Below are 13,009 nucleotides of genomic sequence, written 5' to 3' on the forward strand. Positions count from 1 at the left end.
GGCTTCATCCTACACATTTTTGTATTTGTGTCTCTTACCTGTCGTTTTTTCCGTTGCATCCGGTTTGAAATCACAACGATTCTAAAGAAGTTTTCACTTCAAAAACGTGCCTGCGCTACAGAGTCCCGCGATCCCGCGACCTCCTCCAAACTCCGCGAACGTTTCACACGTTAAAATCCTCGAGTCGGACTCAGCCCACCGCGCTAGCCCGTCGCCGCGACCGAAAAACGGCTCCCAAAAGCCCTACCCCCGCTGATCCTTCAAGAGAAGTCAACGTGGGATTGCGCCTTCCATGCCCTCCGCACGCTTAGAATTAATTATGCCAGCGCGCGAAACCGCGTTTAAGGGATTCAAATTCAAATCCCCACCCCCAACAACCACTGTGCGCTTGCAGCTTACCTCCAAAAGGAGCGTATATCACCGCTATACGCTTAAGGAGGATCGCGAACACCGCGTCGTCAACCCCGGTATCCACAAAAAGTTTTACGTGGAACTCATTAAGACCGACATAAAGGAACAATCGATCCCGGTAACCGGTGTGCAACGCATGCACAGTGGCCAGGGAAAGTTCCCATACAATATGGTATAGGTCATCCTTGACCCCACCCCAGAGGGTAAGCGTATTCCCTGTTCCCTCAAAACCGTCTACGGCCTCTTCTGGATCGCAGTAGAGGCCCTCCACAAGCGCAGTGCAGCACTCCCGAGCAGTGCCACCACTGCTAATTATACGGGCACTCCTCCGCTAACTGCCACGCATGCTCCCGTTACGTGAAATGCCTGGGTGATCTGGCCACTGCCCATTGTACCACTACGCGATATGAATACTGCAACCGAACCTTCCAGCTGTGTCCAATGCTGAACACAGAGTCACCACGCTAACTACTATAACCGCCGCATCGCCCAAAAACCACCGGCCCTTACTACGCGCGACTCTAAAATCCTCTAAAATCTCAATTATGTCACGGTTAGGAATGATAGAATTCACGCCCCTAAAGGTAGGAGAGCCATTTACTATAAATGCCTGTCCTGCACTGCATCAAACTCGATTCTCCCTCGCTTCCTCAGTTCGAGACATCAATCTACTCGGTTCAGACGGTATTTCTAACCGCGGTATTACGGTTCTACCCGCCCAACTCATCGTGATATTGGCATCTATTTTCAATGCCGCTATGATGAACTGCATCTTTCCCGCGGTGTGGAAAAAAGCGAACGTTATCGGCATACATAAACCCGGTAAACCAAAAAATCATTCGACGAATTACCGCCCGATTAACCTTCTCATGTCTTTAGGCAAACTTTATGAGCGTCTGCTCTACAAACGTCTTAGAGACTTCGTCTCATCCAAGCTCATTCTCATCGATGAACAACCAAAACTGTTATACACGGCAGCTCTCTTCTTCGACGTCGCAACAGCGTTTGACAAGATTTTCAAACATTTCAACATGGGCGTACCGCACAGTCTCATGCTCATCATACTGGATTTCTTGTCGAACCGCTCTTTTCGATATCGAGTCGAGGGAACCTTTTCCTCACCGCGACGGCTAGAGTCCCACAAGGCTCTGTCCTCTCGCCGCTCCTATTTAATTTATTCATCAACGACATTCCCCGGTCGCCACCGACTCAGCCTTATTCGCCGACGACACAACGGTTTTCTACTCGAGTCTACAAATCCCTTAAAGCGAGTAAGCTACAGAGCGCAGCCATGACCCCTGAACAGTGGTTCCGAAAATGGCGCATATCAACCCAGTGAAAAGCACAGCAGTGCTATCTCAAAGGGGAAACTCTACACGAATTCTTCTCTCATTAGGAAGAGAAATCTCACACCTCCGATCACCCTCTTTGGCCAACCCTACCCTGTGCCAGGAAGATCAAGTACTTGGGAGTCATCCTGGATGCATCCATGACATTCCTTCCGCATATTAAAACAGATCGCGAACGTGCCGCGTTTATTCTCGGCAGACTTTATCCCATATTAAGTAAACGGAGTAAAATGTCCCTTCAGAACAAAGTGACACTTTACAAAACTTACATAAGGCCCGTTATGACTTACGCGAGTGTGGTGTTCGCTCGCGTGGCCCACACACACAGACACTCTCCTATCCCTACAATTCCGCGGAACGTCGACCTACACGACGACCTGGGCTTCGAATCGATCCGCAAACACTTAAAGTCAGTGTCGGAACGTTACTTCGATAAGGCTATGCGTCATGATAATTGCCTTATCGTTGCCGCCGCTGACTACTCCCCGAATCCTGATCACGTAGGAGCAAGACACCGTCCTCGCCCTAGACACGTCCTTAAGGTAAGAGTTCCCTCTATCTCGCTCCGCCGCCTCCTTCTGCGAGATGGCAGATTCGCAGAAATCGAGCGTCTCCCAGGAAACATCGTTGTCGAGCACCGTCGCTACGACGGTCGGCAGCGACGGCCCTCCCCCATGACCGCGACAAGGGCGGCGCGTTGCTACAACCAGGCGGTGCAGCGCGCGAGCGTGTGCTCCACGGACTCCTTCTCGTTGACTAAAAATCTATGTTACGGCAAAATATTTCTACACGACGGCTGCTTAACATTTAGCGCTACTTTCCTGTAGATTTGAACCCTCCATTTATTAAGAAGTTCATGACTTGCCTGCGACAGCCCAGCACTGTCGCGTTGCTCGATCGGGCGTGTTATCGTTTAAGCCACAGACGCTTCAAACGACTTCCTCTAGTTCTCCCCCTCTAATTCGTGATTACACACAAATTAAAATAATACATGAGATTAATCAGCCGACGTCATTTTCCTTGTATTATCGTGGCGAAAACCAATAAACTCTAAAAATGCTTATAATAATATGTTATTATACAATATTTAGCAGTCGAGGTATTCGCGTGCTTCGGTAGCATCCTCCCTGTAATGGGTATGTAAAGTACTATTTCAATATTACTATTATGGTTTTCGCTTAATATTCGAGATTCTACCATAACCTCACACGTTAATGTTTAAATTAATTTTATGTATCACATTTCATCCTTTGTTCTATTATTGACTTTTAAAAATATAAACCATTTCTACAAAATCTTATTCTAATGCTTGCCAATAACTATTAAATGAAATAAAAAACTTCAGAGGTGTCAAGGGACACCCGGATGGAACGAAGTTCCTTTCGATTAATTAGTGAAGGAATTGTATATTTTTTTAAAGTTATAATAATAAATTACGGCATTATGAAGAAAAAAAAAACAATACTATGAACTAAATTACTATTGTTGAAACGCTATCTCGAGAAACTGTACTCATTACGCGGACCAATCGGATACGAGCAATGTCACGCGATAAGCGCCTACACGTTGATTGGCCAGAATGACGGATCTAAAAAGTGTCGTGACAACTTTTCGTAAGAATTTTTTCCGTCTAGCCCCCTTTCACAACGCGCGATAAGGAACTTCGTTCCAATAAAAAAGCAAAAAAATTGTACATATACATACACACACCAAAACATTTATATATATATACATATATATATGTAATCTATCTGTCTATTCTTTCATACACGTCATAGATGCGCGGGACTTTGTAAACACAACAGAGTGTATATATATGTATATACTCTCTCGACTTCGTAAACACAACAGCGTATAGGTTAGAACACGCACGGCTTGCTAAATACATACGTTCTGATATTGTAATATTAAAATATGATTTGTTTTTGAATTTATAAAATTATGACGCGTACACTTGCTAAACACACAAAATGTGAAGATTATAATGCGTATGACTTGGTTAGCACAATAATAAAGAGAGGTTATAGTGCGTACTTGCTAAAAATACAAAAGCATTTATTATTATCTGTATATAATCTCTACTTACCTAACTCCATCAGCAATATCCGGAACTTGTGCAGAAACACTGTCAGGATTCATTATTATTATTATTTTTTATTATTTATTATTTACAAAAAACCTGTATACACTCAACAAAAATAATCGTCGCGACACCACACTGTTCAATGCGAAATAGAAATGAAAATATCTGGCTTGCTTTCTATAAGAGAGAGAGAGAGACAGACAGACAGACAGAGAAACATGCGACGCCGCACAGCTTACAATAGCTTACTATAGCAAAAAGTGTCGTGACAACTTTTCGTAAGATTTTTTTCCGTCTAGCCCCCTTTCACAACGCGCGATAAGGAACTTCGTTCCAAAAAAGAAAATCAGTTAACAAACGACAAATTAGAACTTAGAATTAGATGTATATCCGCAATTTTCCGTAGAGAACATCAGAGCTCGTCAAGAACTACTCAACAACATAAAGAAAAAGTATTATAGGTCCATAACAGAAGTTGTAACTTAGCTGTTTTGCCTTTCTGTATTAATTTATTCTTATTGAAAGCCCTGAATGGTAAACATTTATGCGTACATTGGCTTTGACAGAAATCAATTTCAGATGAGCAGCTGCTGCTGGTTGTCCTGTGCTGTGTGGGGCTGTCTGCGCAAGTACAATTGCCAGGGTGTCCCCCGCCACCGGCTCAATGCTCTTACTCGGAAGTCGTGGGGAATATGACACACGCGTATACAGTTAGAGGTATAAATTGCTTAGTCACTTTCGAACAGAAAAACCAATTTTATATTTCCAAGAGAATTACACAAAAATATATCGAGATCCACGTAAAATAAGAGCTTACTTTGGTTCCACATATTGGTATCTCCCGCTCCTACACTGAAAGTGTGAAAACGAATCAAAGAGGAACATCATGCGCTTTTAGCCACAAAACAGTGTAATCAAATACAATGCGCGTTGCTGCTGATTGATTAACGCTCTCCCCCGCGATTCTATCAAATCTGCTTAAAGTTGAAAAATGTAGGTAATATATATCGCGATAAGTTACATAAGTTATAAAAATAACATAATTTTACGACCTTCTTGTTTGACAGAGGACGCTACATCCGAATGTAATCCCAAACCCTTCTCAAAATACATATTTACTTCTGGGTCACGTTTTTGTCCCTAATGAACTTCTAAATGAACGAAATTTATTGAAATTTCACACACTGTACTTAGTTTAATCCAAATTGAGAGAGTGGATAGTTATATTGTATTAATTGTACTGTATTGGAAATAAGTATTTGATAATCGTAACAGCTCCTCGCGACGCAGGCTTGTCTAGTGTACCTAAGCATCCTTTAAACACTTTATAATTTCAAATCAAAGCATGAAGGCAGTCATAACTTGAACACTTTTAATCCTCGTCTATTATGCATAGACCTGTATGCGTGTGTGATGTATAACAATCATCCGAACACGTTTTCAGAGATATTGCACTTAGTTCGCAGAATAGACAGAAATTATTCATCACACGAACAGGCGACATCGATAGAAGGATGAAAGGACTACCATGCGCTATGATGCCAATTGTGGCTGAATTTTCTTAATGCAGCGTTTAATTTCCTCTCGTAATACACAGGTGGTTGCGGGCTGATTGAAGTAGATCTTTGACTTGCAAATAACCTCATTTATAGAAATCGATATCACACAATTTAGGGGGCTAATTCTGATTACCAAAACGAGACGTCCACTGGCATGTGGCACCGTCTTACTTTGTACCATCTTAACTACTCAGTCGATTATCATAGAGAATTGCGTGCATGTTCATACATCCAAAAAGGTACTAGTTCCGAGGGGTAGATCTACGGCCTGCGGGGAGATGAGCGCGGCCGCGTGTTACAGCTACGATTGCTGTACCACGCACGAACATACGTCATTATAGCATTTGCTTGTTCTTACAGGAATCAGGCTTGTCGTCTTCGTGCGTCCGGGTACAGATTTGAGATATTATTGTTTTAACTCGAACTTGACTATAGACGACCCGTCGCTACCCAAGTTCCGAGAGTTATCAGTTTACGACAAGGTAATGGTGAACGACTGCGGTGTTCCGCGAGGGACTTACACCGACGCCGTAAGGAAATTAAGCATTACGAGCTTCCATCATCTCACACTGTTCTTCGTGACCTGCAGCAACGATACGGGGCTCTCTGCTCAGCATTTCGATGGAAACGATACATTTCATACATTGCAAATAGACTGCGAGACGTCCTACACCTCTCTGGATCTTCGATTCCTTGACTCACTGCCGGACTTGAAGAATTTAACTGTTGAGAACGTTATCATGCCTCCACTGCCCGCACACAATAAACTCACATTCGTTACTATAAGCACTGGATCTCCGAGGAGCGTCGGTCAGCCCTGGGGAGGTTGTTCCGAGTTAGAAGATTTGATAATAATGGACTGGAAAATTAATTTTCTTCCCGATCGATGGTTAGCAAATTGCCAAAAACTGATAACGATTCAGATGCTTCGACTGACGGAGTTGTACCGGCTTCCCGCCCAAATGTTTTCAAGTCCCAGTTTGAGCGCTATCGTCATCAGCGAGTGCCACGTGAACTCGTTGCCCGCCGACCTGGCAGCCGGCGCAGTGAATTTGACAGTTCTAGACGTTTCGAACAACTATATCGAGAAATTAAAGTAAGTATGTACATATGCTATGCATAATTGTGTAACTGTACAGTGTACAAACAAAGAGTAGTAAAGCTCGAGGACAGCCAGGGCTGATTGATTTTGAAGACGTCCGGTGCATTCGTGTGTAGCGATGCACCGGTGTTCCAATCCCGCAGGCGGGTACCTATTTTTCTAATAAAATACGTGCTTAACAAATGTTCACGATTGACTTCCACGGTGAAGGAATAACATCGTGTAATAAAAATCAAACCCACAAAATTATAATTTGCGTAATTACTGGTGGTAGAAACTCTTGTGAGTCCGCGCGGGTGGGTACCACCACCCTGCCTATTTCTGCCGTGAAGTGGTAATGCGTTTCGGTTTGAAGGGTGGGGCAGGCGTTGTAACTATACTGAGACCTTAGAACTCATACATCAAGGTGGGTGGCGGTATTTACCCTTAACACCTGGTGGACTGTGATCTCGTCCACCCATCTATACAATAAATAAAAAAATGATTGGTCTCCGGCACTGCTGTAACAGTACTACTGTACTACTTTGCGATCAACATTCAATCTAAAGAAGCTTGGTATCTTTTGAGGAAGCTGAGAGGAGAGAATTCAGTCATTTCCCAAACAGTTGAGGCAGCAATTTACCATGAAGTTTGTTTCGATTTGAAGATTGTTTTTTTAATGTACTAATATAAATATTTAAATAAGAAAAACGAATTACTAATCGGTAATAATCGGTTTTTATTCTTGTATAAATTATTTTCTAAGATTGGAGCAATTTGATTACATGTTGACGATTGTGATATTTCAACGAGATAAGATGATCGATAGGAAGGAACGCGAGGAGATAGCCACCAGGCAACTTGTTTTGAACGCGACTGACTAGTATATGCAGGATCGGAACGGATTTGTGTGGGTCACATTCTCGCACTCTCTCTCTCTCTCTCTTACTCTCATTTCACTTTCACAAAGCCGCTGTCCGCTTGCAAGCGGGATCGCTGCTACACTTGCGTCTAATTATAGTTATAGAAGTAACTTCATAACTTTACTGTAAAGTGATACCGTTGTGATTTCGATCCGCGTCATGAACTCTCTAGCAGAGATCCTTACTGGAGACGGCTCTCTAACCAACAACAAGAGTGTTAATTTTAAAAGAGATTTAATTTTGATCACAAAGTAGTAGATTACTGAATTACTGAATACGATGAGTGTAGTTGTAGCCGTTTGACAGCAGAACAGCAGATGTTAGCATTCTTGTGGGGTCGCTTTTTATACCTATGCTGATAGCCTTGAGAGGATATTTCAGCTTCACCTTAACATGTAGGTGAGCTCCCGGGGCTCAAACCGAAAGTGTTGCTAACACTGGCCCTAGCAAGAGTAGTGCTTCGCAGAATCTACCACCGGATCGGAAACGCGACCCACTGAGAAGATCCGGCGAGAAACTCAGTGGGCTGTGCCTATGAGTTAAGAAGGGGTGGCTCTATAACGCGTAATCGTATTGTTTTTCTTTCCAGCCATTTGTTCGAAGCCGAGCAGATGTTGCATCTTCAGTATCTGGACGTGTCAGTGAACTTGGTGTCGGCGATGTCGTTGGGCCTGCTGTCTCGGCTGCAGTCCCTGCTCGCGCTGAGGGTGGACGGCGCTGACCAGGCTCACCGGTGCCGAGTAAACTGGTCGCACTATGGAGGTTTTTATTTATTTCGCATTAAAACAATTGTGGGTTTTGAAGGGTTCAAAATATTGCCTTATCTTTTGTTTTCAACTTGTTTCATTTGAAATCATTTTACTTCATTCCGTTTTTAAGTAATTACGTCATCGGTCGCAGTACCTCATCGTACGGCATAATATGTGTAGTACTGAAGGGGCGCCCGGTGTCCTCGCATTGCGTTCTGCGACAAAACAAAACTTGTCAAAATTCTGAGACAGGTTATTATAAGGAATCAATAAAATCGTGTGATAAAAATAAAACTTGTAAAATAAAAAAATGCTTGACTTATTAAGGGGACCTATGGGCCGTCACTGCGAGCCTTGGGGTCCCCCTCTATAAATACTGACTACGACCTGGCCACGCCGTCGAGTAGGATGCTTTTTGTTACTATTGCGTACCAGGAAACTGTAACTTACTACAGCTGTAAAGTTCGCTTACACTTTCAAGAGTGTTTTATGAACCTCCTAAATGTTCAGGTGGTGATGTCATTGAAATTACAGAGATATTTCCGTGGCCGGTGTTGTCGTCCCTGACCGAGCTCTCACTGCGATACAGCGACGCCCGCGCGATCTGTCCGGAGTGGGGGGAGGCCATGCCCTCGCTACAGCTACTCAACCTCACTCACACACCCATAACTGCTCTTCAGGTAAACACCAGTTCCAACATCCTGCGTGGAGACACTTCACAAACGAGCTAAGTCGTGTAGTATTTTGTGAACTGGCTAAGTGCCAATAACAATTAGATAAATGTTATGATTAGATACGTTATTAAATAATTAGATTAATAAAAAATAAAAAGAAAACATGTTTATAGTTTTAATTTATATTTCCAGTACAGCGACATTGAACTGTTGAGATACAAAAATTGGGAAGTAGATTTGCGCAGGAACACAGACTTAGCCATTATGTACAGCAGAGATGACTTTGAGAAAGTTATGTTGGACCAGGTTTGATATTTTAATTAGATAATTCTATTGTATTTCTTTCTTTAAAGCGATGTAAAGGGAGAGTTTGAGTTATTTTCGTTAACAATGCACGATTGCGCGAGATTCAGGGATTGTTGTATCACGTAATTTTGTCTAAGAACATGGAGACCCAGCAAGACGTATTTTGTCAAAGTCAATCCCTAACCATCACTGAGTGTCTGCAATCACGGCAGCACGTAATGTCAGCTCTGCTTTTACCGATGCAAGAAGATTTTGTATTTATTTAGCATTAATACAATCTATTGGATGGTGTCTTTGTGCAAAGCATCACCTGTTCCGGTTTGAGCAGGATAGTGGCACACACAGCTCAGACACAGCTGAGAGTTGAATACGATATTGTGTCACGCGGTGGATTATTATAATAGCTTTCGCACTGTAGTATTGCAGAGGTCCAATAGGCATATCGCATCGTGGAGACCATGACCTGGTCTATAATTCTACAGCACTACGTTAACAGAGAGACCAACGCCGCTCTCTATGTAGCCCATTGTTTTCGGCAGCTGCATTGGCATAATGTTACAATACAGTTTTCTTGTTTATTTTACAGAATACTACATCAGCCAAACTTTGGTTAGACACACCATACTCGTGCAATTGCAGTTGGTACTGGTTTGCAAGGATCCTCCAGGAAAAACCACAGTACATCAAGTTGCCAGAGTTCGAATGTTTTGTACCCGAATCGACAGCAACGGTGCCTCTCCATTACATGACCTACGATACCCTCGTATGCGAGACTTCATAATACGAAGCACATTAAGATGATGAACAATCACATTGAGAGCTTAAGCCTTCATGACTTTCCAGAAACACTTGAGGCGAGTTTTTATTGACCAATGAGGCAATCAACTTAAAAGCACCGCCGCCTTTGTCATTACCAATGTCAAACATTTCTAACAGGATGCTATCTTTAGCACGTTATATACACATTAGTCAGGGCTTCACTAAAACCAACAACATATTGACTTGCGACATCCAAAACGAAAGGCACGTTTGAAGATCCCAGAACGTTTGTAGCTAATGTCATAGAATCCGGAAACTAGGGATCGCGCTAACAACGTTTACAGGATTGGTCGGATAACTTTTGAACAACAACATCGGCGCCGGCGGTCGGTCGTCTAGCGAGGAGCGACTCCGGCTCGCTGGCAAATCTTCCCTTTGTCGTATTTCTTAAACTGCTTGAGGGCGATCCAAATTGTTCTGCCACTAAAAAACTATGCAGTTAGAAAAATACTATCAAGTCTTTTATATGAACTTCTCAACTATTTTTTTCTGATATTAACCGAATTTAGTTAAAATTGACACTCTCACACCTAATGGCGTTTAAGTTAACGGTTTCGTGACATTTACAAATACTAGATAGTGCTGCTAAATGACGAGTTGTAGGCAGTACTTACAATCAAAACTAAATATTTTTACAGTTCAATAATGTTCTTAAGAAATAATCATGTATCTACCAATAACATCATCGATTTAGTAATCATTCGATTTTTCCAGACGATGGACCTCAGGTACAACCGACTGTCCACAGTTGATGAAGAGGTATTACAGAAAATGTTTGGCTCCAGTAAAGTGGAGTACCATCTAGCGGGGAACCCCATCCCGTGTCTGTGCAACAACAGCGCCTTCGTCGTCGCTCTGCAGCACCACCAGCACCAGGTTCTCATTAGTGTCCATGGACTTACGAGCTTCCGAACTCCAACGTTAAGTGGTTACGGCCCACAAAAACATGCGAGCTCACGACTCCAGCAATTTAATTAAAAACAATTTTGACGGCTTGATCAAACTCTTTTAGGATTTTGTTTATAGGTCAAGGATTACCGAGACCTGTCCTGTATTGGCGGAGGTTCGATCGACCAGGCCAACATGCGGGCGATCTGCTTCTACGAACGTCTGCCGGTGTACGCGGGCGTGGCTGCATCACTCTGTTTCCTGCTCATCTTAATACTGGTAGTGTTGTACTACCGGTACCGGAACGAGATCCTCGTGATCATGTACTCATCGGGCTGGTTTTCGTGCTGCCTGATTGAGGACGAGCTAGACAAGGACAAAAGATACGACGTGTTCATATCGTTCGCTTACGGCGACAGTTCATTCGTGTCGGACACGCTGCTCCCGCGCCTAGAGGGCCCGCCGAACGAGTTCAGCGCGTGCGTGCACTACAGGGACTGGGTGCCCGGCAACTGGGTCCCGGCGCTCATCGCGCACTCGGTGGCGCAGTCGCGGCGAACGATCATCGTGCTCTCCAAGAACTTCCTGTCGTCGGTGTGGGCCCTGCTGGAGTTCCGGACGGCTCACGTCCAGGCGCTGGAAGATGGCCGAGTTCGGCTCATTGTCATCCTCCTCGATGACGTTACTAACGACGCCAGGATCGACGACGAGCTGAGGGCATATCTCTCCACGAACACGTTCATCAGGTGGGGAGACGCCTTGTTTTGGAACAAGCTCTTATACGCGCTGCCTCACAGGAAGCGCACTGCCGGGCTGCACACAGTGAACAGAGCTGACGGCGAGGAAGTCATGCAGAGGATGAGAGAAGACGATCCACCGATTGGACTGCGGCAAGATATGCCACTAGAGTTCTTTAGTTTGCCTGATACACCAGCGAATGCTGAATTATAGCACTTTAACTTTGGTCTAACATTAAACAACATTTAATATGAACACAGCCTCTGAATAATTATTGATAAAACTGTCACGGCGAGTGCGGGGCGATAAATATATTATGAAGGGCTTAAAGCAACTGGTGTTCGTCCGACAAACGAGATTGGACCAAAATCACTGACACCTCAAGGCTTAAATTCTTTTCATGAATAATATGCTCTCTTTTATTCTTTTATTTACATAAACAAGCGGGTTACTTAAAAAGGATTGGTAGCATGGATATCATCTTATTACAAATGTTAAAGCAAGAAGACGAGAGCGTCCTCCGACATATGTATATATTTTTGAAATAGAAATAAATTGTAGTAAAGTACATATAATGTAGAGTATTATTGGGATAGCATTGTAACACAGCTAGCAGCGGTCTGAGTGTCGCGGCTGTTGCGGTGTGGTCCGCGGGCGTGCGGGGTCTCTTCATCAGCATTAAGTGCGAACATTAAGCTCGATCGGAATCACTATCTCTCCGCGACGAGACATTGTGCTGTAGGGGCTCACGTTCCATCTGATGGTAAGCGACCCAAGTCTCTCATTCAATTTTGTCATGATGTGTAGAAGTTGATGTAAGTACGTTCCCTATTGGACCCGAAGCGGCTGAACCGATTTCGGTGAAATGTTCAGAGAGGCGAGAGAGAGGAGATTAGTCCAGCTAGGGATCCTGTTTGATAACGATTTTACTAAAACCAAATCAAAGATCGGTCTACAAAGCGGGCCCGGTTTGATTATTTTTAATGAACTTCTGTCCCACCCTTGAAACCGGAATGTATGATTGATTGCTTCGCAACACAAGCGCACCGAACGCTTGTACCTCCAATATTATGCCGTATCTTCAATAATTACGGTACGTAAATATATTTTGGTCTTTGCTTAATTCCATACCTTCTTTATTGTGGCAGATTCAGCAGAAAGATTCTTGAGTGGAGACCACGTACTGGCAAGCGCAGTGTGGGACGGCCACCAAGCAGATGGGCCGACGACCTAATGAACATCGCTGGGTCGCGTTGGATGCAGGTGGCAACGGACTGGCCGCACTGGAGATGGATTAGAGAGGCCTATGTTTAGCAGCGGACATATACAGACTGACATGATGATGATACCTTCATCGTGGAAGTTGTCCGCGAAGACAGCACGATGCGTATTTCTTTAGAAAAATTGCTCCCTGTCTGAGGAACTTGAA

The 13,009-nt window shown here is 43.7% G+C and overlaps 1 protein-coding gene across 3 annotated transcripts; it reads left to right on the top strand.

The window, feature by feature from the left end:
- Positions 1-2,787: 2,787 nt before the first annotated feature.
- Positions 2,788-12,155, top strand: LOC101744654 (protein toll). Of its 3 annotated transcripts, none has more exons than XM_062671614.1 (8): positions 2,788-2,896; positions 4,423-4,560; positions 5,763-6,498; positions 7,996-8,168; positions 8,690-8,835; positions 9,022-9,135; positions 9,722-9,989; positions 10,669-11,041. In XM_062671614.1, exons 1-7 carry the CDS (start codon positions 2,893-2,895, stop codon positions 9,914-9,916), a joined length of 1,506 nt encoding a protein of 501 aa, XP_062527598.1. In that variant the 5' UTR covers positions 2,788-2,892; the 3' UTR covers positions 9,917-9,989; positions 10,669-11,041. The 3 variants fall into 3 exon arrangements, with proteins under 3 accessions (XP_062527598.1, XP_021204156.2, XP_062527599.1); XM_021348481.3 differs by having other exon boundaries at positions 2,848-2,896; positions 4,410-4,560; XM_062671615.1 differs by lacking the exons at positions 2,788-2,896; positions 4,423-4,560; positions 5,763-6,498; ... (1 more) ...; positions 8,690-8,835; positions 9,022-9,135 and having other exon boundaries at positions 10,669-10,830; positions 10,981-12,155.
- Positions 12,156-13,009: the final 854 nt, after the last annotated feature.

Source organism: Bombyx mori, chromosome 12 (genome assembly GCF_030269925.1).
Source record: "Bombyx mori chromosome 12, ASM3026992v2".
In the NCBI taxonomy this organism is placed as follows: domain Eukaryota; kingdom Metazoa; phylum Arthropoda; class Insecta; order Lepidoptera; family Bombycidae; genus Bombyx; species Bombyx mori.

Excerpts from the sequence above, each read along its gene's own strand:
- LOC101744654 (XM_062671614.1), top strand. Across the intron at positions 8,169-8,689 it reads AAACTGGTCGCACTATGGAG|AGATATTTCCGTGGCCGGTG; the intron begins GTTTTTATTTAT and ends TTGAAATTACAG. Across the intron at positions 9,136-9,721 it reads AGAAAGTTATGTTGGACCAG|AATACTACATCAGCCAAACT; the intron begins GTTTGATATTTT and ends TTTATTTTACAG.